At 37.6% G+C, this 26,769-nt stretch overlaps 2 protein-coding genes across 9 annotated transcripts in view; both read right to left on the bottom strand.

Annotated features, from left to right (window-relative positions):
• Nucleotides 1-4,699: 4,699 nt before the first annotated feature.
• On the bottom strand, nt 4,700-7,085 carry LOC120768302. Its single transcript, XM_040094932.1, has 3 exons — nt 6,853-7,085; nt 6,341-6,795; nt 4,700-4,961 (listed from the first exon to the last, which is right to left on the bottom strand). Exons 2-3 carry the CDS (start codon nt 6,459-6,461, stop codon nt 4,774-4,776), a joined length of 309 nt encoding a protein of 102 aa, XP_039950866.1. The 5' UTR covers nt 6,462-6,795; nt 6,853-7,085; the 3' UTR covers nt 4,700-4,773.
• Nucleotides 7,086-9,452: 2,367 nt separating this feature from the next.
• LOC120769801 (cGMP-dependent protein kinase, isozyme 2 forms cD4/T1/T3A/T3B) overlaps nt 9,453-26,769 on the bottom strand; it is a 134,347-nt gene continuing 117,030 nt past the window's right edge. For 7 of the 8 annotated variants that reach the window (XM_040096987.1, XM_040096988.1, XM_040096990.1 and 4 more), the window contains 6 exons: nt 19,316-19,535; nt 12,467-12,703; nt 12,242-12,391; nt 11,503-12,122; nt 11,248-11,437; nt 9,453-9,847 (listed from right to left, as the gene is read on the bottom strand). In XM_040096987.1, the coding sequence (XP_039952921.1) occupies nt 9,682-9,847; nt 11,248-11,437; nt 11,503-12,122; nt 12,242-12,391; nt 12,467-12,703; nt 19,316-19,535 (1,583 nt within the window). In that variant the 3' untranslated portion in view covers nt 9,453-9,681. Of the gene's footprint in view, nt 9,848-11,247; nt 11,438-11,502; nt 12,123-12,241; nt 12,392-12,466; nt 12,704-19,315; nt 19,536-24,744; nt 26,468-26,769 lie in introns of those variants that run through there. The other variant, XM_040096994.1, reaches the window with a different exon arrangement.

Raw genomic sequence — 26,769 nt, 5'->3', positions numbered from 1 at the left:
GCGAAATATCTTTTGTTAAAACCGCGTAAATCGAAGTAGCTCGATTTTCCACTGCTTCTACTTAGTTATTTGCTCAAGGATCAATTTATACTCTGAATCGTTATTTCCAAATGCAGGGTTAACTCATTCTCTAAATTGACCTATGGGGTATAAATTGTTGTATGTGACATATGCCGCATACATTCATTCTTATATCATATGTGCGATTTTCTATATGCCAAATGACTCAGTATCTTGTTAGATAAAATGTAAAAATTATCAGCGAAAATTAGCAGAAGTAAATAGTTATGGAAATACCCAATTCTAACATTTGTGTTAATTGTAACTGTAAATGCGTTCTTAATATGCAATTTGAACAGAGTTGCAATGATCTATAGTTGGATATATGCAGTTGTAGATTTATCGAATACATTGTAATTGACTGCAACTAATAAGTCCGTAATTAAAAAAAAGTCTATATACAAGATGTTAAGCAACAGCAAAGACAAAGAGGTTCTTATAAAAAACTGAAATACTTTCACTCTTTAAGGAAAGTTCCTCCATATTTCACATAGCATCCATTGAAGTGCCTCATCAAGAACCAGTTCACCTGCGTTATAGTGATTGTAGTCAGCAAAAATCCACTTAGCTGTATCCTCCGACTGGGCAATGGGTGTCGCTGCTTACAATGTCATGATCTCAAGTTGGCTTCTGACAGAGTCATTGTAGCTAGGCGGCTTCTAGCGAAGGCTGACGTATCTTCCCAATCATCCCCTTATGTTAGACTGCTTTATATGCATCCTCAGAAGTAGGTGAATGGATAATCCAACGGCCTTTGCTAATGAGGTACCTAGCGGTAGGTATAAAACGCTAGGGGTAGAGATCCCGATTCTAAAACTCGCAATGGAGGAAGATGAAGGAAGGAAGCAGACCGGGATATCGGTCCAAACATCGGTGGGAGGCGAGGGTGCTACCAAAGGCGGACACAGCGATCGTACAAGCTGTGTCGCCTGCGGCCACATCTCCACTGCAACGGAAGCAAATTGCGGTGGTTGTAGTTCTTTACACCATCCATGAAGACTCGGACCATGAAAGTGCTGTTAACATAAATGCAGAAAGGGAAAAATAACTTCTTCTCTCGCCTGTGCAACCCGCGGGTTCCCATGCTCCATGCTTGTAACAAGACAGAGAAGCCCTTAAGAAGCCAAGTAAGGAGGGGTTGAAGGCAAAAGCGAGATACAAGGCGGCGGTCGGAATATGTAACCGCCTCGAGGGCAAGTCCAGCCTGAAGGAAGAAGAGGTGAAGCGGCTGGCTTAAGCTAGAGAGGAGGTGAAGAACGGCCGGGCATACTTCGCCACTCGTAGTGCCTCGGACCCAGCGTATGCTAATCGCATTGAGTGAAATTAAGGTGCCCTCGAAAAAGGGGAAGTGCAAAGACGTAGCCTGGATGCTAGATGTCAAGCACGCGGACGACAAACCGACAAGGTCCAAGGCAGCGGCGGCGGCTGGAGAGATTGCGAAACGGCATTTGACCGTCGCGCTCATAGCCCGCAGTAATCCGCTGTGACAAATGTCACAGAAGCGGTGGAAAATAGTGAACATGAAGCTATTGGGAGCGGAGCTGGAGGTGGTAGACCGCGGCAGCATTCTATTGGTGCCCAAAGTGAAGGTAACCAACCATACCACGCGTTGTGGACCCGACACGGCTCGTGAGCCATGATAACTAGTGTTCGTCCTTAGCAATGTCAGATGGAGTACCGTTACGTTGTTCATGCGAATTAATACTTCAGAACGCAAGCGCTTGAGGTGAATTTCAATAGGTTCTCCAGATCATCGTAGAGGCAATGCATGGGTTTACCAATGTCGGCCACGTTATCCGATGACAACCGTATACCACTCGCGGCAATCTCGCCCACTAACTCATTGCCATCGATGCCTTTGTGATTTGGCACTCAGTTGAAGTCAAGCCGCTTGTTCCTGGCGAAGTTCTCCACTGCTGTCCTACTTCCCAAGATACTTCTGCCAATATGCGAACCAAGATTACTGCCTTGATTACTGTTTAGGTCTAGATATTAACCGTATAGTTATCTGCTGATGCATTATAGGCTAGCTCTACGGCTTTCCCGTGTTCCGACAACTTCAAAAGCAGCCTTATGTCTAATTCTAGACGGTACAGGGGTTACCAGAAAGTAATTGGACTGATTTTCTTCTGCCGCGACTGTATTTCGGAGCGTGCGCATACCAACTGGATTCGGTAGAGGGTGTTCCTAGTTAACGAACAAGTGGTTGGCCAGTTGTCTCCGATCACCTGGAGAGTAAGGATAAACATTTTCGCGCGAGGTATTTCTGTGTGTGGTGCAAGCAAAAAATGCAGCGTTCGTTAGAGCAGAGGTACGCGATTAAATTCTGTGTGAAAATCGTTAAATCTGCGACAGAGACGTTTTATGTGGCCTTTTTGGAGGGCTGGGTAGAGGTCGATGAGGAAGATCGGGCTGAGAGACCTGCGACTTCGACAAACGCCGACAATGTGTCTCTTGCGTGTGTGGACAAACCGTCCACGCCAAGTTTTACGAGGAGGTCCTCAAGAGACTCAAACGAAAAGTCAATCGGGTCCGACAATACATCGCGGCCGAATAGAAGTTGCACTTCGACAAGTCCCCGGCTCACACCGCCTTTCTTGTGAACAGCTACATAACCATGGTCGGCATCCTAACAGCTCAAATGCGGCCCGCCGGACTTTTTTTTGTTTCCTTGCCTGAAGAAGCCGATGAAAGGCAAGCATTTTGAGACGATAGAGGAGATCTAAGCAGCATGCACCTCGGCTCTTAAGGCTATTCCGGAGAATGTCTTCCGTGACGCCTTCAATGGTTGGAAATCGCGCTGCAAGGTTTTTAATGAATTGTAACGATTGGTTTAGACAATTTTTTTAAATCGACTCAGTTTTATTACTTTCCGTAATACCACTGTATACCCCTGCACCAACTTCGTGTTGTCTTAGACAATAATCTATGCTAAATTTCATGAAGATATCTTGATAAATAGCAGAGCTTCCATTCAAGAATTTGATACTGATCCGAAATTTGCGATTCCGGGCCTCTTGGGAAGAAAAAGACGTGTGCGATCAGATCGATATCTCAAAATTTGAAAGGCTAGTTCGTATACGAGTATATACTGACGGATACGGCTAAAACAACTCAGCTCGTCACGTTGATCGTTTATGTAACGTCTTCGAGGTTTCCTTCTGAACGTTACAAACTTTGTATAAAAAACTATGCTTATAATCACCGCGAAAATATGTATATCAATAAGTAATGATATGAAATCGCTTCACATAATATAAAGGTCAAGATATCAAGCGATTCATTGGAAACTAATTTTTTTAGGAGATTTTATTCGGTATTTGATTTAATTGTTATAATTATTCTAAATAATAAATCACAAAAATTATTCGCTGGTTTTAGTGGTCTCTTCTTCGGTAAACCACTAATCAAATTCTGTAAACACATTAATGCTATTATTCCACATACTTGTATGTATACATATAGTGCATATATGTATGTACTTGTATGTATGTAACTATAATGGCTTCAAAGTATCTTCTAAGGCAATCGAAAGTCAAAGTTTTCGTCCCGTATAATGGCTGCATTTCCTCATTGACGTAGACTGATCAAATTTCCACTTCTGTAGTGCATGTTCATCCAAAAGATACCTGTGGTTTTTAATAAAGCATCTACATGGTAGTGTGAATAATAGCATCACTTATATTTATAGACCTACCTAAATATATTTACATACATACTTCGAAATTATTATTTTTTGTATCGTAAAGTAGTTTTAACTTTTTTTCTTTTATTAAATATTTATTTAGTTTATCCGGCGTTGAAAAAGAATCAAAGATGGCTTGAATAAATGATTTTGATGACCATATTCTTAATAATCATTTTAAATTTGGACGATCAAGCGTGAAGTCCGAATAAATAAGAGTAAATGTTTGCTGATTCGTGTGGCACTAGATGTAACTGCTTAGAAGCGGCTTTAAATGTGAAGAAAGTAATCTGAAGATATAGATAACATCTGCTTACCTGTATGCTGATTGCTACGATTAAAAAGCAATAAATTCTTGTATTTTATTTAAAACGTATTTATTTAAAAATGTATACTAATATTATGAACAATAAATGCATAAAGTATTAATTACGCATAATTAACTTTTGTTTTATTTTTATAATATTTTTGAGCAGACATACACGATTATTCAGTTTATTTGCATTAATTGCAAAATAAAAATAAAATTTGTTCTGGTCACCCCTGAGTGGCTGAAAGCGATCGCCGCGAATGTTACAATTTCACGATTTGCACCAGGCGCCCAGAAACGCCACCAAACAAGCAAGCAGCCACGTTTAGTCGAGCCGCAAACCACCACGATCGCATGTACAGTATAAATAGTAAATGCGAAAACCACAGACACCAACCATGTGCACACAGGTACAGTACGCAGAGAAAATCGGTACAGTACGCACACATATTTGTGATCGTGCTATTGGTAGACAGAACGCAAGTGTGATGTTAAGTGAAAAGTTTTTGATTTTTAGCAAGTACTTACCAAGCATAATAAAAAACACAATTTACTTAATATTTTTATTATTTATATACGTAATATTTTAAATAAAATTAAAATATAAATATGTATATATTTATGTGCGTATGAAATTAAAAGGATTTTTTCAAATCGGAATGATTGCTTTATTAATTCACAGATATTTAAAATGGACTTTTGGTATGCGCCATCATTTTTAATAGCGCAGTATTGGCATATTATCGCGTCGACATTCCTCGAAGGTGAGAAAATATTTCGTCATTGTATTTGTAGCACAGCTGCTGGTATAGAGGCTCACACAATTTCCGGTGGCGGCATTGTAGGCATAACGGTGCAGCTTATTGTCGCAGAGCAATGGCATCGGCGGTAATTTACAGGCGGGAACTGTAATTCGAGAGGATTAAATATAAAAGTTTTGTCAGATTTGGTTCGGCAGTTTTGTAAGGTGATCGGTGCTATGTTAATTTAATTAAATTTAATTTTATTTTATCAAAATCGAAATATTACTACCAGGGTTTGGTTAGTTATCTATTAAAGGTACATATGTATTTACGTATATTTACAGATTTTGGTTATCAAAATCGATATATTACTACCAGGGTTTGGTTAGATATCTATTAAAGGTAAAAAACAAACAAGCAATCCCAACTTTCTGATATTAATAACCTATATTTCTAATACTAATTAGTTGAAGACATAATAAAATATATAAAAAATATAAAAATATTAATAACAAAATTATCAAAATATCTGTAGACTTAAAAAATACCTCGATTCTATCTCTGTAAGTAATACTGAGTATACTATACATAAGGTGGTCCATACAGCGTTTTTTCGTCTTTATATGTGACCTGGTCTACGAAAAGGGGGCTTAGGTGTCAAAAAAAAGGAGAACAATTAATGAGATAACGAGAAACTGACGATTATTTTTAACAGCTTTTCCCAGAAAACTAGTTTTCGCACGTTAGCCCCTTTTTCGTAGACCAGGTCACATATATAAAAATTAATTGATTTTGTTTGGTTAGTCTCGCTAAAGCTCGAGAACGGCTAGACCGATTTGGCTAATTTTGGTCTTGAATTATTTGTGAAAGACCAGAGAGGGTTTAAAAGGTGAATAAATAGGGAAATGCTCGTTTCCTTTCGTTTTTCCTTGATGTGTACCCCGTCCTTTGGAAATAATATTGAAATAAGAGTTTCTTAGAATTTTTATCTTTCTAACTACATATTTATACTCAGAAGGTCAAAAATAAATTTAATTTCAGCTAACTTCAAGGTAAAAATGACGTGGCCGATTTGATATTGTCTGACTAATTTTTTGTGTGATTTTGCATAAATTGGTGTGACAATGTCAGAAGCCGTCACCAAGTTATGAGGATAGGGGTTAAGAAACGCACTACTGTAAGGCCCTCACTTTGTTTTTTTGTCTTTATTTCTTATGTTTTTTTTTTGCTTTTACCCCCTATAAATCGATAATATGCTGACAACAACTATCATACTTTCAATTTTTTTTGTTTTTTAATCTTGCTTTTAATATAACCACTATATGGACCACCTTATGCCTCAAGATATTTATATTTTTAATTTTGCCATTAAACAGTGTTCTACATAGGCTTCTTATATTTTAATAACTTACTGCATTAACTTTTGACCCACAAAAGTGATAAAAAAAAAACAAAAAATAAAAAAAAGCGACTAGAACAATGTAAAATACAATATATAAGTAAATGAATAGGCATAATATATTTATAAACATTATCACATACCTGATCGGTTGACGGCCAGACTATTATCAGCGTAGATCTTTTGTGTTGCGCAGACAAGTAAAAGCAGCATGACAATTACTCTACGTAACGGTAAAAAGTCAAATCGTTCAAAACGCAGCATGTTTTGCAATGAAGTTTTGGCTTTTGTATTTTGTTGCGTTTGCAAATATATCACATATGTAAATCACAAGGGAGTTAACTCCAAGATCACTAATTAAGGACACTTTAAGAATGGGACTGATCGGGCACGGTGCGCGTTCGACTACTAATTCGGGTTTTGTATTTGAAACATACTTTTAAAGCTTCTTCGCAGCTACAGAGGCTGAAGACTAGCCGGAGTTTCTAAGGCTTTTAACACTTTCTAGCGCAGAACACATCAGAAGAAAACTCACGCCCACTGACGTCCCGCACCGGCAAACGATTGCATTCGCGTTTTTTCTCGTGTTGTGCAGCAGCTGTGACAATAAATTGCAATTATATTTATTAAAATAATTCTTTAGTTTTAGACCAACTTTTCAGGCAATTTCTTTTTGTATGTTCTCTTTGAAATCGTATTTTATTTTTATGTTTCTGTTGACGTTCTTTCTTTTTAACTTTTAACACGCGCACCTTCGGCGAGTTAGACAAGCGTCAGCAAATGAATTATTCTAATTGAGCAATGAGTAATGCAGATTCTGCATTTTCTGCGGCATAGCTATGTATGTTTTTGTTGTTGTTGCGGTTTTTTCTTACGCTTTGTTTTTACAATATATGTATTTAATTATGTTGAGTGACAAGCGGCGCACGACAAACGAAAGAACGCTGCGAAAACTTCAAAAAGTACATTTTTTCGTTTCGAGTTGTTTACTGCGATCGCACGTACGGCAAATGGGGAGGAAGCGTGGCGGTGATAACTCAGTAGGCATTTGTTTTCAAGAAGTTATTTTTTCGCTTTGCGGAACTACACATTGGCCACGTATCTGTGTTGGTTGAAACTGTAGAAAGCACTTTAACCACGCGCTGTTGTTGTCAGCATGCGACGCACAGTGAGTTATTTTGCAAAAAAGTTGCCAAAATAAATAAATAAAAAATCGTTAATTTAATTAAATAAATAAAATTAATTATATTTTTCGATAGAAATATAATTTATATTTTCTTTCATATACTATTTTTTCTTTCTTCTAATAAAAATAAATAAAGGTGAAAATTATTGTGTAATTTTTTCACTTTTAAAACATAAAAACAGCACATTTTCTTCAAAAAAAAAATATTTTTTAATAAAATTGAAAACTCACATAATTTAAAAAATTTTGAGGTTATGATATGTAAAAATAAAAAATAACAAAAATTATGAATAATTAAAAAAAAATTATATTTGTGCAATCTCACTATATTTTCGTAATTTTTATATTTTTTAGGTTAGAATTAATTTTTTCAGTTCAGGAAAATTTTCGAATACTTTTGGTTACTACACAATATATCAATATTCAATTCGAAATGGAATATATTTTTGATACTTTTCTAAATTATGTCTACTTTTGAAAAAAAAAATATTCCAAAAATTTATATGTATAAATTTTTTTAGGTTAGGATTTACTTTTTCAGTTCCGAAAAGTTTTCGAAGACTTTTTCATTGCTAAATTATTTAGAAAATATTAAAACTAAGTTATGTAAATGAATATACGATATATTTTAATTTCTAAGGTAGTTAAAATCTTGAGGTTATATATAAATTAGGGTGTTTCATTTAAAATAAAAAAGTAAAAAAGAAAGACGGAGAGCCTTACCGTAAAAATGAAGAGCTCGCACTTGGACAGATTTTCTTAGAAGTGTCTAAGAACATATTTTTCAGAGTATCACCGAAAAAAATTTTCGATTTTTTTACCCACCCTAATGTATATGTATGTATGTATATATATTTTGTTAGTTAAAATTCTTGCTTCAAAACGAATAAGCTTTAAGGTATATTTATGTTTAAAAGTTTATTGAAATAATCTTATATTTTGTATGCTATTATTCATATGAAAAATAAATAAAGTAAAAAGAAGTAAACAATAAAAGTAATTAAAAATAATTATATTTTCACTTTACATAATTTTTTTTTAATTTTAATTTGAAAAATCCGCCAGTCTAACGCTTAAAGAAAATCGCCACATTCATAATTGTTCATCATTTTATTCATATACATACATACATAAATTTACAATATATATAATAGATATACAATTTAGGTATTTAGATGTAAATTTTAAAGTTAGTAACTAACAATTATGGTTGTTGTAGATATTTAAATATTTTTGCTTTACAATTCATGCAATGGCATACAATAAAAAATAACAAAAGGCACTTAATTGTTGTATTCTATTAATTTCTATATGTTTGCATTTGCATCTACACTTGTGTGGCAAACAATCGCTTCACTCACAATCAACAAGTTAAAGGTTATAAAACTAAAGCTAAGTAGTAGGTATGTATGTAATGTTTAAATTAGTTTTTATTACGCTATAAACCCCACAAATTTGCAAGAATATATGTATATATATATGACCAAATGTATATATGTATGTACCTTCTCATGTACGTATAATTATAAATTTTAATTAATGTATGAGCTTGTATAAAAATTTACCATGTACATACATTCATATGTTAATATAATTTTCGATGCAAACATACATATGTATATGGTACAAAGCGGCATAGATTTTCTCACGCTTGTTTATACATATATATTTTTTTTCAAATAGTATTACAATAAAATTTATTTTTCCCCACAAATTTTATATAACTAATAATAAAGCAAAGACTTCGTTGACATTTATACACAGTTATGTATACCAAAGTATGTATGTATGTAAGCTTTTATATAAATATTACAGACATGAAGCCAATGTACAAATAATTTTAAGAAAGTTAATAGAAAATGAAACAAATCAGTATGTATGCGCTTCTTATAGCTTGAAGAAATACATACATATGTATGTTTGTATGCAATAAAAATGTTTAAATATAATTTCAATAAAAAATAATTAATTAAAATTAATATAAATTCTTTGCCAGTACACACTAAAAATATATGTATTATATTAATAAGTTTACGTAAATTAATTATTACAGAAATACATGTAGTACTATATGTATGTGTATATGCAAAATTATGCAGTTACATAATTATAGAAAATAGCAAAATATTTTTTTACAAATCTTTCCCCTTTCTCTTTTTAATATAACAGCCAAAAGAATTATGTACGTGTATGTGTATGTGCATTTTTACAGTGTTGCATTTTGACCTTAGTTTTTTAAGCTTAGTTCAGTATTAATTATTATTACATTTTTTTATACTCCCATTTATAGACCTCCACTTAGAAGTCTTTATCCCAACCGGTTAAGTCATCTGGCGGTGGGCCCTCTGGATCTGGTGGATAGGCATCGAAATTGGTGGTGTCTATGACGCTCTTAACGGTCGGCTTGATTGGCGGCTCAAGTGTACGATTCTGCAAACCCAACCAGTAGAAGCCGTCGAACCATCTGTAAGCATGGAACATATTTATTATTTAGAAAACTCAAAATTTTGAAACTATTTTATTGATAAGCAAGTGAAATTACTTATATCTAACGAATGTGATGATATGATGTGTTGCATACGTACCTTTTATCCTTAGAACACTACTTTAAATAGTTGCTCATCCTTAGTGAATAAATTTTGTTTTTTTTGAAAGCATTTTTTAAAAGTGAAAGCATTTTGAAAAAGCGAAAACATATTTTTAAAAATTACTTAAAATTTTCTGATGCATTCTTTTTTGAAAAAACTTAATGAATAAATACATATGTATGTGTATTTTATATTTTATCGAAATTATTGAGAATAATTGACATTCATCAATATTTTCTAAAACCCTAATATATTCATATAAGGGATTCAATGCTTTATGATCTGCTCTGTTTCAGCCTTGTACAATTAAAATCAGAGCTTTTAACTCAGGTTTTATTAGAACAAAATAAAGTCCATATTTACTATAGTCATTCTAACTTATGACTTAGTTATAACATGACCGGCCAGTAGAAAAGCAAATCGTTTGAGGTACGAACTTTCTGCTTGACTTCATCTTCCTTTTACAGAAAAACAACTAATATCATGTTAAGACCAAAAATTTTAAATGAATAGCTTACATTTAAAATGTTCACTAATCTAGACTTTCCTCACTGCCGTTGGAGGTTTATAAAAAAAGGTGTTTTTGACATTGACAAAATCACATTCATTATTTAAAAGAAAACATTGTAATGTCGTATATTTTGTAACAATATCGCCTTGCTTTAAACATTTCACATTTAATGGAAAAAATTGATTAATTTTTTGATTTGAGAAGTCGACTGTCAGTTGAATTCAGATGTACTACATTTAATTTATTTGTTTATTTACATTTTTCCCATTGTAGTGTCTAAATCAGCTGTGATAATTTGATAAATTTCTCTATAGACAAACAGATGGCAGAAACAAACAGAAATCAGAGCAGCACAGGGAGATTTTGAGCAGATTAGCTTCAAATCTCTAAATAATTTTAATTTTTACTTTCAATGTATGCTTGAAATCTAATTTCTGTCATAAAGTTTTTTCTAAGCTTAGTCTGACAAGACTAAGGGTGTAAAGAATAAATAAGCAGTTGTGACACAAAAAAGCTGTTTTTTGTGCTCAAAGGATTAATGGCGAAGAATCATATATGTATGTATGTATGTATGTATACATATAATTTTCAGAAGAAAAATAGCTTGTCTGGCTGTCAAAAATTTCGAAGTGTGGTTTAAGTGGTTAAATATAGTAATTAAAAAAAAAAAATATTAACTATTGTGTATATATGTATGTATATAATTTGCTTGAAAATGATATGACAGCCACATGGTAACATGATAAATAATTGTAAGCCACTTACCGATGCTTTTGTATTTCACTAATACCACCGCGTTGATAGCCTAAACGTTCAGCAGGATTATCGCGACACAGTTTCTTGATTAGATTGCTGGCATTGCGTGTAATATCGCGCGGAAATTCGATGGCATCAATACCCTTCAATATAATATTGTAGGTACGCATGGGATCCGAGCCAGTGAATGGTGGCGTGCCTGCGAGGAAATCAGAGATTACATTTAATATAATATAATTATGCTTTTTCCAATTGTATAAATACCCGTCAGCAGCTCGAACATCAGCACACCAAGTGACCAGTAGTCGGCGCTAATGTCGTGTCCCCGATTCAATATCACCTCAGGCGCTACGTACTCCGGTGTGCCGCAGAAGGTCCACGTCTTGCGACCGGATTGTAGTTTCTTGGCAAAACCGAAATCCACCAGCTTCACATAGCCCTTCTCGTCGAGCAACAGATTTTCCGGCTTCAAATCACGGTATATTATATTGCGTGAGTGCAGGTATTGGAACGCCTCCACCACACAGGCGGTGTAGAAGCGTGTAGTGGCATCATCGAATTTACAACGATCGCGCAAGATCGTCCACAATTCGCCGCCCAAACAGCTTTCCATTAGCATGTACAAATATTTGCGATCCTTAAATGTTTTAAAGAGCTTCACAATAAATTGACAATTGGCCTCGCCCATAATCTCCTTTTCGGACATAATATGCTGTTGTTGGCGCGTTTCGACAATTTGTGACTTCTTCATCTGTTTCAGCGCAAACGAACGGCTATTGTCACCGTTAATTTGCACCAGCTCAACACGACCGAAACCGCCAACACCGAGCGTGGCGATTATGCGCAAGTCGGTCAGTTGTACGTTGTCGAATTCCTCATTGATTCTGCGCAGAACAAAGAAAAGAAAGCAAATTAATGCATTTAGCATGAAAATGTTGTGAAGAATGGTGTTAAGCCGCGGTTGCGTGCAGAACATTAGCGTGTTTTCGCTTCGTTGACTTACTTTTTACGCTCTCCTATGCATTCGTCATCGTAGCGATGCTTAATTTCATCTAAATTCGATATGAGTTGGTTGAAAGTCTCGCGATCGATCACCAGGCAAGTAACGCCATCGGCCGAATCACATATAATATTCGCTGTGCGCAAGTCATCGCTGCAAAAGTGTAGAAATGGCAAGTATAAATTATTATTTCTTTTGTTAGTTAGTGGATTTATTTGTGGCACTCACCCTTGCAATGCTTTCTCGCCGAAGAAATCACCTTTGACAAGTGTGCGTATGAATTTCTCTTCCTGCGTATCCGGCTGTTTGATTGTCACGCGCACTTGTCCCTTCGATATGATGAAGAAGGTATCACCACGTGCGCCTTGACGTACAATGTAATCACCCATCTGGTAGTGGGTCTCTTCGAGCACATCTGAGATTTTGATGAGTGTATCTTCGGGCAGATTTTTGAAGATGGGAACACTATAAATAGAACACGGAAAATATAATGATACAAAATCTTTTAACATGGTATATCTATACTATAAGTATGTACATATGGATATTCCGATATACATACTTCATATAAAATTCGAAAAGGTTTTACCACGTGAGGCTGGTTCGGTAGCCCTAATAAGCCAACAATAGAAAAAAACTATAACAAATGATGTGGGTCAGTTGGACTCAGCGATGATCCAACTTTTTCAAGACGTCTAAAAACTAGATGTCTTGAGGCGTCCGCTGCGCCGATAACCTTTTTCTGCGAATAAAATTTCTGCCTAGTGAGTGACTTAAACTTGGAAAACAAAAGAAGTCGCACGAAGCCAAATCTTGAAATGCGGGAATACCCGTTCGGCGCCTCATTCGATCAACTTTCGGAGGGAGGTGTCACCTGTTGCGTAGTCATGGTGGAATATCTCTTTTTTCTTCGCCAAATGATGTCACATTTCCTGCAATTTGACGTCGAACCGGCCCAAAATTCGGCATTATAGATCCGAGTAGGTTCCCTCTTAAGGTAGTCGGTAGCATGTGAATCACAAAAAAAACGGCGACAATCCCTTTTCCGGCATATGGGACAATCCTTGCATTCTTGGGAGCAATCCGACTAAAGTATTAAGTATTTCTTAGCTTCTGGTGTGTACCAGGGGACCCATGTTTTATCGACGGTCGTGAAGCGATGTAGATTGCGCTTAACTATGTTAACTGTCATCCTGAAGTGGTCTAACGCTTGCGCTTTTTGTTCAGAGTAAACAAACTCATCTCGCCGGCAGATTTCTCATACCCAACATTTCATGCACGACATCTCCCACGTAATCTTTTGAGATCCCCATAGTCTGAGCTATTTCGCTCAATTCAAAATCAAAATCAATGATTCCATGATATCATGGCCTTTTGTCATGTTATTATCCGCGGTAGCAGTTTTCGGGGCTTGGCTTTGATCAAAAGATCGCCTCAAATGAAGTCAACATGGATCGATTGGAAAGGTTCTGCGGAAGATTTATGATCCTTTGCGCTTTTTCAACGACGTATACCGAACGGACCGATGAGCTGTACGGCATATAGGACGACATTGAGATAGTCAGGCGAATTAAGGACAGCGTGGTGGAAAACACTACCGAGGGAAGCGCGTAGAGAAAGACCTCTACTCTGTTGGAAAGACCAGGTGGAGAAGGACCTGGCTTCGCTTGGAATCTCCAATTGGCGCCACACAGCGAAAAAGAAGAACTACGGGTGCGCTGTTATAAACTCGATTATAACCGCTACGCCAATAAAGAAGAAGATCGATTGGATGTTGGAAAAAAGTTAGGCCACCGACTTTTCATGATCCATGCTTATTACATGCAAGAAGTTATAATAATATATAATATGAAAAAATGGTCATTATTATTATACTCGTAAAGTCAGGCAACAATTAAGTAAAATTGAATATATTAAAGAAAAAAAAAACAAAAGTAGTAGCAGTGTAACTAATTGCTCAATTTTCTCAACAGTTGCTAATTAAGTTTTCGCTAATTTAATGCAGCAATGGAGCTGGCACTACACGACAATATAATTAGTAAATAGGTAAATTCAAATTTACAAACAATTACTTCTTTCGTAACGGTTTCCATATTAATATAAAGTGCCCCTAAAAATATTGATACGAAATCTTACAACTTAATTGCTTGCAATAAAATAATGAATATAGTTTTTTGTTGCATTTTGGCTTAATAGCTTTCCGAACGATTGCACCAGGTGTCAAGAGTCAAAGGTAAGCGCAAAATGCTGCTTGGCGTTAAAGCGATCTAGGCATTCAAATCCAGCTAAGGCACTGCTCTAAGCCACAACAACACTATATAAGCTAATTGATGAACTTGTCTATAGGGGAAGCGCGCTCGGCTGTCATTTTCTGCGCATGCAGGGTTGCACAGCAACAACGGCTACCGGCTGCCCGTGACTGGCAAGCGTGTAAAACTTGTCGCTTCAACGCTGCGCCAATTTGCAACGTTATTTAACGCTTTTTGGTGTGTTTTTAATTTTTTTTGTGTTGTTGTAATTTTTATTGCCAATAAAAATGAAAAGAAATTTGAAATTTTTTCACGGTCATTAACCGGGACGCTGCTGTGTACATTACAAGCATGCGCCGCTTAGTTCCACACATGCAGATCCATTTACATGCATTTTGAACGAGGTTATTGGACAAGTGTTTGCTTAGCAAGCGTTGAAATAAAAACCATAATATATACATACATAAGAGATGTATTTTTTTATCGATCGATCTTATTTTCTAAAGGAATTGGAATATGGAATATATTATAATTTTAAAGAAACTTTGAAGTCTATACAGCCACTTTAAAGATTTTGTAAACATTTTAGGAAAAAATCTTAAATGCAACATTTTTTTAAGAACATTTTTAAAGAACAATATAAAAGAGAGCAGTTCAACTCGAACCCACTTCTATATTTTCTTTATTCTACTAAAGAGGTTAGGGTCAGATATTTTTTGGCTTAGGATCTCAAAAATATTATTCAATTGGTAGGATAGTGAAAAAATATATATTTTATTATATGTTCCCCAGTGTCTAATCCGTCGTAATGTCAAAGCGTGCGGGTCAGTCTGTTTCGGCACGTCAAACTTTAAATTCCTATAATTACCCTTTGTGATTGTGGTGAATAGGAGAATGAGTCCAATGGATTTTTAAAATATGGGAGAGTTCAAAGAGCCGGGAAACCGGTGAACTAACTATTTTGGGTAAAAAACGACTGCATATCTCCACCCGTAGTATAAATTTTCGATGACCCGGCGCAACATTTCAGCTGCAATTTTGGCTAAAATGCGCTGAATGTTGTCTTCGAGCACCTCGAGCGTTACTGGTTGATTGGCGTAAGCCTTTAATTTAACATACCCTCCGAGAAGAAAATCTAGAGACGTTAAATCGATCTTGGCCGCCATTTGACTGGACCATTTCTCGAAATTAATCACTTGCCCAACCTAGTACGCACTGCGTCCATTATTAGACGTGAAACATGAATTCCGGGGAAAAAAAGTCGCTTCAGATCTTGATTTAACGCTAGCTATAGATGGTATCGGCATATCCTGTCTCACTTCGAAAGAAATAAGGTCTGGTGATGTCGCCATAGCACGATCCTCACCAAGCGAACAATTTTTGGGTAAGTAATTGCGTTTCCTGAACCACACGGAAATTTGACTCACCCCAGTAGCCATAATTTTTGTTTGTTTGACGAAGCCATTAAGTCAGATCTCATTTGATAAGATAATTTTTCGATGAACGTGAATTTGTGCATTTTTCGGAGAGCACAAATTTGCGTAATAATCTTGGACAATTTCCAAGCTTGTACCAAAGCGAAATGTGACACGATGAAATGGCAAATCCTATTGAACATACCGACAAAATTTGACAAAAGACTGTAAACAAACATGACTGCCACGAGCTGTCAAAACCACGTCATCCCTATTGGTAGACGCTGTGCAGAAGTTACAGCACCTCTCCAGTTTTCGTATTCTTTACGATTAACCGTGTTTTAAAAAGAATTTCACGTTAGTTGCTGTTAAACTGATTTAATAAATAAAAATAATATTTAGATTTAAAGGAAGGTGGGTCAAATGAGACCAAGAAAAAATTAGGTAAAGGTCATATATTGAAATTATCCGAAAAAAAATTGAAATTAAAAATAGGAAAAAAGTTCTTCAAATGTTTAAAACTTCTTCAGACACAAAAGACCAATGAGTTGTTTTTTGTCGGGAAGCTTCAAGACTCAAAACGAGGAAAAGTGGGATCCGCTTATAAAGTCTAGAAGCATTTCCGAAGTAAAATTTCTTAACATTTGTTGAAAAATCTGTCCTTTAATGAGTCTTTTGAGTTCAACGAACATGGAAAATCGAATAGAGTCTTCAAGACTCCGAACACGCTTTACTATTGTGGCCATTGAGCTTAGCTTCTAGCATAAAAATTGCCTTTCGGCACTTAAGCAACGCTGAAGGGTATCTGCACATACTTGTATAATGCACAAATGAGTAGACATTTGCTACTTAGCCCACCGCCGCTAATAGTGAGCCGCGTGGCAGCTTGCTTAGCATGTAAGCGTTATTGCCATGCAACAGCATTAGAGAAAGTTGCTACAACTTATACAAACTCGCAATAAGTGTAGAAATGAAAAAAAAAGACATTTGACGATTGGCATCGATCAACGATCGAATGGTCTTATTGCTACGAATGGCAGCTTGGCAGACATTGACGCTATCCTTAGACACATTGGACAGCCAACACTCACATCAGTGTCAGAGTCGTGTCGGAAAGCAGGCTGAATGCCACATATGATGGATGCCAGCATGCCAACTCCTACACACACACACATACACATCCATATATTTAATATATAGCCATGAATATGCACATTTTGCTAGTTATGTTGCACTTGCAATGCGTGTTGCAACCATAAATGTGCGAGGAGGGAAGTGTTTGTCATGCTTTGCTATTTGCTTTGTTTTGGACTGACCGCATGTCTGCCTGCCTGCTTGCCTACCTTTGATGGATAGCAATAGAGAAACATTAACTTTTATTAACAGTTATCATAAAAACAAACAAATTAGTGATCAATTTTTAGCGTTAATGCAACATGCCACACGCATCGGCTTGGTGTGGCGCAATGTTGTGCCTGTAGTCAAGCAGCTGCAGGCATTTTCACTTTTTCTACAGAAACATACACATATACATATATGTATGTTTGTATACATATATGGTATATGCTACTTATGTGGGTGTACATAAAGTCAATGTCGAAATTGAGTACGTTTGGGGTAGTTGAGAAACACGAAGAAGGAGATTTTTGAAAATCGACATTTACTTCAACGTATAATCTCGCTTAGATGGGGACTTGTTTTAAGTACATAGATGTAACTAATACAATTAAACAAAAAATTTTTTCTTCGACTTTAGTTCCTTTCCAAAATTTTGGGAATATATTAATTTAATGTTCTTTAATAGCGATTTTAGAATCTTCCCACAGATCGCATCAATCTATGGATTTATTGAGGGAGCACTTCAGAGAGCAGATAATTTCATGTTTTGGGCCAGTCGATTGGCCACCAACATCGTGGATATTACACCGTTAGACTTTTTCCTGTGGGCATATGTAAACTCTAAAGTCTAAGCGGAAAATCCCGCTTCGATACAGGCCTTGGAGCAAAACATTACGCGTGTCATTCGCCAGTTACCAGAAATATTCGAACGATTCATCGAAAATTGGTCTCTTCGAATGGACCATCTAAGATGCAGCCGCGGCCAACATTTGAAAGAGATAATCTTCAAAAAATAAATGCCAAAGATTCTTCTTTTGAATGATAATAAACATTTCCCATTTATACTTGAAATTTCTGAAACTTTGAATTAGATTACTGTCATAAATGTCCATAAACAAATTTTAACCAAAAGCTCGAAACAGTTAAACGAGTTGCGCGTTCCCTGGGCTGACCTATCCCTTTTACAACAAGAAGCGCCATTAATAATTTAATTTGAGCTTTACAAGAGCACAGAAGCGAGTCTACAAGCAAGCTAACATACTTTATAAGTATCAGTGAAAGGGTGATTAGCACTCAATGGTTTGAGGGTATGATACCTGATCACAATTTTTTACGAGTATATATTGTGCAATATTATTAATGTATTCAAAACATGACACCCGATAAATTTAGAGAGTGACTCTGTATTCAAAAAAAGTATACACGTTTTTTATTCGAAGATTTTGCAAATGCTGAAGGTATTAATTACAGAGAGCCCAAACCGCTTGCATAAATATTCAAAATGGCCAATGACCAGAGGCCGAAGCAGAGGCTGCAGCGACAGCGGATCAGTGGTGAAAAAGCTAAATATGTCGCTGCTTGTAATAGATATTCTCATATTTCATTGCAAATGTAAGTTTGTATGCAGCATAAGTATGAAATATGTATATTGAATGCACCATGCTGTTGGCTTGAGCATTGTGCGCATGCGTGTGAGGTCAATCACTTGACCATTCACTCCGCTCGGTAGAAGATTTTCAAACAAAAGACGTTCCACGTGAGTGCTCAAGGTAAAAATAAAGCTTTTCAAAAGAATGATGTGTGAATGTAAATATGTATGTGTGTGTGTATGTTAAAGGGTACCTGAGTTGTGGTGACGATGTTGTAACTCTTTGCTTAGATTAAAATTGAAAGTGAACGCTTGGATTATTGCTTAACTTGTGTAGATTTGAGCAGATATACAAACATATGAATATATATGTATGTATATACTATATATAAACAGCTACAAGAAAATTGTGAATTGTGAATTAGGGTGAATTACTTTGATTTAGCGAAGACATTGAAGAATGTAAGCACATGAGGTAATATAAAAATTAATTAATAAGACTGATTTCCTTATACTCAAAAGCTATGAGAAGCTCATAGATTCGTGCCTGGAATTGGACCCATAGGAACCTTTTTTAAAGCGTACACTTTTCAGCCCTCCCCAAAGCAAAAAAATGTTAGAGAGCAATTTATAAATGGCAAAAAAATGCCATAAAATGTACTTTTAATTGGAAAATATAATTAACGAGTGTGCGTTTGTCACTTACCTCTTGAGAAAATCGGTATATTGCGCCTGCCGTATGAGGCCAGTACGCATCATTATCGTTTGGAAGCATTGCCGTTCGATGGCCCATAATTTACATTCCGTTATAGCGGTTATGGTCGCTGTACGCTGGCAGTTATATAATATGGCCAATTCACCCAACACTTTGGCGCCGGAGAGTGTCGAAAGGTATTTACCCTCACGTGAGACCTCAACACGACCCTCTGCAATGAAATAAACAACAAAAATAAAAACGAGTCAATAAAAAGTTAAATTAAGCACAAAATAAAGTATAAATAAAAACATACTGCAAAGGCGAGAACTGGAATATAAAAAATAACAGTAAAAATTTTGCATTAATGCATTTTTTAAAGCAAAGGTGTGGCACGATTTCAGCATTTACGTGAATGTAACGGTAAATTAGGTATGTAAATATGTATCTTGTAATTATAATATGTGCACATTAGGGTGCGTCAAAAACTAACTAAGTGAAGCTATGATATAAACAGAGATAAAATTTCGCTTTAGGAGAAAATATTTAGCTTAATTTTTGAAGGTTTTGGCGATCATTTAAGGTTTCCCTATATAAATAACATGTAAAATATAATTTCTTCTTAAAAAATAAAAAAACAAAAAATTTCCAACAAAATCTACCTCATTTTTTTTTTTAATTTTTTGCCAAAAAAGCCATTTTTTTTGTTTTTTGTTTTGTAAATCATGTTTTCTTTGGTACGCACCTTGTATTTGTCAAGTAATAATAGAAGGCATGGGATAGGGATAATTTAATAAGAAGGGAGTGGATGAAAATACTCCAGTTCTGAGAGTATTCGATGCAGTACCCGCCGGGGAAGCAGAGAAGTGAAAGACCTCCACTCCGTAGAGGAGTTGGATCAGGTGGAGAAGGGAGTGGATGAAAATACTCCAGTTCTGAGAGTATTCGATGCAGTACCCGCCGGGGAAGCAGAGAAGTGAAAGACCTCCACTCCGTAGAGGAGTTGGATCAGGTGGAGAAGGACCTGGCTACCCAAAATTCAAATTTTGACTAGTCCATCGATCATTACATGCAGTATTTCTTTTTTTTTGGTTTTTGAATTTCTAGATCTTTCTTACTTGGTAAGGTTAAGAGGTCGATCCTAAAAGTGATCTCATTTAGACAGCTTAGACCAGCGGTCCGTTGTGGGTGGTACCTAAAAACTCTTATAAACTAAAACTTAAGACCCTTTCAAATCGACAAAGCCCTTTGAGTATATCACAAATTTGTTGAGATCACTAATGTCATCTTCGGCTATGTCTTCCGGTTCGCCGAAGGTAAGATTACCGAGTGAATGCCTATTGGCTGGTGTACTGTAAGAATTCCCACGATGCGGCGAGATGCACTTTGTTCGAGATGCGGTGTCTACTCCAGTAAAGAAGAAGAAGAAACGTGAGTCAAAAATTCAGTAAATACAATTTTTCTTATCGACTTATCCTTTTTTCAGATTAACATTTAGACTATCATTAATAAATGAAGTGAGGTTAGGATCACGGCGCTTAGAAGTTCTATATATGCTTTTATATGATTTTTTAATCAGAGGTAAATACTTTCATGTAAAATAACAAAAAATAAGCTATAAAAATGTATTCCTGTTAAGTACACACTAAACACTCCAGAAGTCTTGGTTCCCTAAGTCCACCTAGCTTATACTTATACATATTTATGCACCACCAAGTACCATATAATTGCAGTTCAATTCGAATTGAGTAATATGACTTAATGCTGGCAAGCAATGAAGTAATCCCCAACAACGAGTCAACGAAGGAAATATTGCAAAATGAAACTGAAATTAAAACGGGCTAACAATTCAGCTTTGGGCTGCAAAGCGACATTTACAACCACAAACACAGATACATAAGTACATATAAAGGCAGGAGATTTGCAACAGTGTATGCCGCCAAAAAGTTGAGTCAACTTACCACACAAAAAGAAAAGAAAACAAAAAGCGGCAAAGCAAAAAGCAACCGGTCCAAATGTCAATTACGAGCCCAACCTAGCAAGAAACTAGCCGACTGCAGTTGGACTCTGACTCTGACTCGCCAGCGGCGATTTGTCAATTGTCATGGAGCCGCTGGGTGCGGGCAGTTGGCCCCTATGTGTTGCATGGTAATCATATGAACACTCTTATATATTACTTTGCTTATATTTGTGTGTGCGTGTGTGTACGAGTGTGTCCTGGGAGTTTAAACTCGTATCCGAATGGCACAACTTTGAAATCGTATTAAAGTTCGATTTGTTTGGTCGCCAAATGAACATGAAACGACCCAAGTATAATCTCAAATGAAAATACGAGTAATCGACTACAAACAACAAAAACCAAAAGGTAATAAAAAGCATAACAACTGCATGCGAGTCGCCCAAAGTGGTAAGAAAACCCCGATTCCGGTTTCACTTTCAAAAAATGCAAAGTAGTCTCACTGCTAAAGCCGTTAGCTGGCGAACCGGTCCGTTTCAAATCTTATTCAGTCTTGTGTTTAGCCTTTGTATTTGGCTTTGTGTCTTTGTTGCTGCGCGGCTGCTGCTGTTTTAGTCTTAGGTGCAGCGCCAAGCCGGGCTTAAGAAGCTAAAGGCAATTTGTGCTAGAAGCTTTGATTCGCTTGATTCGCATGGAGACAAATGAAATTTTAAAATTTTAATGCCCATTTTTTGCGTTCTCATTGTATAATTTGTGTTGTGGTGTGTTGCTGGTGTTTTACTTTCTTGTTTTTGCTGCCGGTTAGAGCGGTTTCTCGTCTGGCCGGTCAGCGCTGGATTGTGGTTCAGGGTTTGTTGTTAGTATCGAAATGGAAATGACATCATTTTGTTAGTGTTTTTTTCACTTTGCTGTGATTTGATGGTGGGTGCGGCGTTAGCGCGGTGGGGGGTTGATAAATTACCCAGTTAAATTAAGATTTATGGAAATGCTTAAAGTGATATGCGTTTCAAAAGAAAGTTTTGTGAATAATGGAATTAAGAATTTCTAAAAATAAAATGTAACGAAGAAAAAGATTAAGTATTAGATGACAAATTTAAAAAGTACATATATTAGGGTGATCATTAAATATATGAAATTGACGATTTTATAACTATCACTCTCTCAACGGGCAATGCCACCCTCAGAGACATTACATATGAACATTAGGGCAACACAAGCGCTGTCTCCGAGCACCTGGAGAGTAAGGACAAACAAGTTTTACGTGAAAGTCCTCAAGAGACTCAAACGAAAGGTCAATCGGGTACGACAAGACATCGCAGCCGATTGGAAGTAGCACCACGACAACGCCCGGCTCACAGCGCCTTTCTTGTGCTACCTAATCTAGGCCGGCATCTCAACGCTTGCGCAGCCGCAAGAAAACCCCGCAGCCGCCCTGCAGATGTGGGCCCCGGACTTTTGTTTGTTTGCTTGTCTGAAAAGGCCGATGAAAGGCAAGTATTTTAAGACGACAGTGGGAATCCAAGCAGCATGCAACTCGGCTCTCAAGGCTATTCCGGAGAATGCCTTCCGTGACGCCTTCAATCCTTGGAAATCGCACTGGCAGCGCTGCATCGACGTAGAAGGAGCCTATTTTGAAAGTTTTTAAAGAATTGTAATGATTGGTTGAATACCTTTTTTTAAAATCGACTCAGCCCTATTACTTTCCGGATAAACCCTGTAAATCGACTCAGATCGCCACGCTAATCACATAGTATGTAGTATGTACTTTAAAGCGTCTCTATGTTTTCCTCCATCTATTACAAACTTCCTAGCAAATTTAATCTACTCTATTTAAGGTATACATCTCTGATGGACTACAACTCTTATACTTGTATCTACCGTCGAATCAAACGACGAAGTTTGCTTTAAAAACTCCTTGTATTCATTTAGGAACCTCCCTAATACCCATAAAAAACCAAATGTAATTTTAGAGTGTATAAATTTGTCACTTTCTTGGAACGCGTGTGAGCGTGACACCAGAAGAAGCTTTCAGCTACTTTTACCTTATTTAAATCTTCTTTATAGCCATTATGGGTCACTCGTTAACCTACTTCTTAATAAGATTTGCATGTGCTAACTCTTATTGCCAATTTGTATTGTGCAGATGGCTTAGATTATATGAATAACAAATGAAATGGTTATGAATAGCTAGAATATTCACCGGTGACCTATAAAAATAATTTTGATCGCCAGAAGTAAAGGAATGTGAAAGGGTGTGTACAGTTTGAAAGAGAAAGGAAATCGGCACGAAATAAAATGAAAGCATTAAAACCAACCAGTGTTCTATATTAGCTACTTGGTGGCAAAGGCTTGGTCGGGTCTTAGAAGGAGTAGATCACGTCGCAGTTTGATAATGACAGGGTTGGAAATTGACATTGACGATTATACAAAGAAAATTCCAGAGAAGTCTAAACAAACTGGTTCCGTAAACTAAGGTCTAAGCGGAGCCGGATCTTTATACGGCCAAGGTCTATCAACTCGGCACCATTCCTTGAAATTGATTAATAGACGAGGAATGCATAACAACCTTAGTTCTATTGTCCCATCCCCTAAATCACAAATACTCACCTAGCCCCAGCATATTGAAAAGGTCCAATATATGCTGAGGGCTAGCGAAGCAATGCGATCCCTAATTGGAAACATGTATCCAAGGGCTTTTAACGTGCGCCTACAGACTGTTATGTCAATTAGTAGGTGTTCTGGTGTTTCAGGCTCCCGTTCGCAGAACCGGCATGAAGCTAGGTCCATCTTGTGTAAGTGCTTCTTCAGCTTGCAGTGGCAGTAGATTGCGAGCAGTATTCTGAGTTTGTCCCTACGGAGGTTGATTGAATATTTAAACCTGTTGAGGTTGTAACCCCTCATTAGCAACTTGGCATGCCGTATCCCTTGTAGTTGTTGCCAATACCTCTTGTGGAGCAGCTCCTTTATGGTATGAGGACCCACCGCAGTGAAGGGTTGAGGTCCTACCGTGTTAGTGGATGCTGCGGAGCGGGCGAGCTCATCAACCAGTCCGTTCCCGGCTATACCTTTGTGTCCGGGCACCCAGATGAGGTGAGGCGAAGGGCTATTCAGCCGTTCTCTACACCGCTGCACCAGTATCAATTTTATTTCTCGAAAATACTTCAGGAATGTTTTCTGTCGCTACAAAAACAACAACAACCTACATATGCATTTTCGTATAGACCCTTCCACAAGAAGCGATGTTGCTATATGGCGAAAATGTTGCCGAAGTCGTCTCATTGACGCCGTTTTGATCTGATCTTAAACATTATATACGACTAATATCTTAAAATAGTTAGATTGCCCAATTCTTTTATATTGAAAATATCTATATATTTGCTTTTAGCAAAAGAAAATTAACCTATAACGAACGAAGGTACGAACCCTCAACCCAATTATTGTAACACCAATTTTTTAAATATTAGTCAGGTTGCATTAGTCTTACCATCTCTGGGGATCTCTTCAATCTCCGGCTGTACACCACTAACGCTGGGGTCTCGCAAATTACCGGTGCGTCGTTTGCGCGCATATGTATGTATCGGAACGAGCAAACGCGGACGTGGAATGCTGAACTGATCGTCGGAGCACTGCGAAGCACTATTCGTAGACGAAGCGCTACCACGTTGCTGCTGCCGATGGCCGACACCCAAAGTCATACCCGCTAAGGCATCTGTTAAACTGTCAGTGCTGCGCGGCCGTGAGGGTTTACTCACAATCTGATCGCCGATATTTACGTTATCCTCGTCGATGGGCACATCAACGGTGACGAGTACGGGTGTGGGAGAGTGTTTTTGTGATGAATTGCTAAAAGCATTTGTGCCAATTGGAAGCGGTGGTGCTATGCGCCGCGGTGGTGGTTTTGGTGGCGTGCGTCGGCGCACAGTCATTGTGTGCTTCGCAGATTTGAGCGCCATGTCTTCGGCAACGGGTAGACGCATGGACTTGGCGCGATTTATGGTCGCTACACGTGGTTTGGGCTTTGGCGCTTCACTGCCGCCATTCAAATTGCTATCACAGTTACTGGGTGCGGGCAGCAGTGGCGTGCGTTGACGTTGCGGTTGTGTCGATATGACGTTTGGCAGTTGTGGTTCTGTTGTTGCAGCGGCTGCAGCTACACTCATTCCGTTGTGCGACGCCAGCGTTGTGCTTGATTTGGATTTTTTCAAACCCTGTTCCATTTTCCAAATGCGACGCAAATCTTTGATATCCAGCGTGGAGGATGATGACGTGGAGGAATTGGATACGGCCGAGGCAGGTGAGGAGGACGGTGAAGACTGCTTCGACTTGCTGGGCGCATACAGCATTGTTTGTGAGCGTTTCAGCTGCAACGCTGGCGGTTGCGCAGAGATCTGTTGACGCGGACGTTGTTGGCGCTCCATTGTCGGATCGATAACATAGTGATTTTGCTGCTGCGCCTTCGTGGCGGTTTCGCCATTGTCTGCGTCGCCTTTGAACACGTGTGTGTCCCACTCGCCATGCAGCTGCTGTGGCTTGCGGCGTAACGTTGACGGCTTATAGCCATTCAAACCTTTGATCGCTTTCACGATACGCTCATCGCGACTCTGCTGCTCTAAAGCGCTGATCTGTTCCAGGCTCATCTGGTACTTGCAGAGCGTGGAAATGCCGTCGACGAGGTAGCTGCCACCAGCGTGTGGGTGGCGCGCCGTTGTATATGCAGCGCTGTTGCTATTGTTGCTGTTGTGACTGATGTTGGTGGCGTCATTCGTTTCGTCACTGCTGGGAGACATGCGCTGCGACGTGTGAGGATCACTGCGCGCGTTGAAGCTTTCGTGCGCCTGCAGCCAGTTGGCCTCGTACAACACACCCATCGCATTGTGGCCGTCCAGTGAAAGGCTGGCGTCGACCGCCTTGCCGGGGTAGCGTTTGATTTTCATGCTCGTGCGCCAAGCGTTGGCTCGAGTGATCGTCGGTTTGCTTGTTGCACTTTTTCTTTTGATTTTTTTATTTCACTTTTGTGTGTGTTTTCTTTTTGAATGCACTTTTTATTTGCTTTTCGATTTTTTGCGATTACGACAGTCTACAAGAACACGTATTGAGTATTATCTTTATGTGTAAATTTGTATTTATGCATATTAATTACTGTTCCAGCTCACTGCTTGGTTGCCGTTTAGTGGGTTGCGCATTCGCGCATAACGGTATGTATGCAATTTATGGCAGCCTGTATGGCACATATGCATAATAAATGAAAAATAAAAATAATTTCAACAATAAAAAACAGCAACAACGGTATCATATGGACAATAGCGATCTACACATCACACATAACACGTGACGCGCCAGTGGCTTGGAGTACGTAATAGATGTGTGTGTATACAATCAGATACTGGCGAAAGGTCTTCGATAAGCGACGCGCCTCTATATAAATTTCAATGCAGATAATATCAGAAAATGCTTCGGCAAACGTCAAAATGCATTTGACTTCAAAAATCCGTTAAATATTTGTATATGT

Source organism: Bactrocera tryoni, chromosome 2 (assembly GCF_016617805.1).
Source record: "Bactrocera tryoni isolate S06 chromosome 2, CSIRO_BtryS06_freeze2, whole genome shotgun sequence".
NCBI lineage: Eukaryota > Metazoa > Arthropoda > Insecta > Diptera > Tephritidae > Bactrocera > Bactrocera tryoni.
Note: the sequence above shows the minus strand (reverse complement) of the source record. Positions and strands in the feature narration are given on the sequence as shown.

Excerpts from the sequence above, each read along its gene's own strand:
- LOC120768302 (XM_040094932.1), bottom strand. The coding sequence starts at position 6,461 with ATGCTGCGTTTTGAACGATTTGACTTTTTACCGTTACGTAGAGTAATT. Across the intron at positions 4,962-6,340 it reads TCTGGCCGTCAACCGATCAG|TTCCCGCCTGTAAATTACCG; the intron begins GTATGTGATAAT and ends CTCGAATTACAG.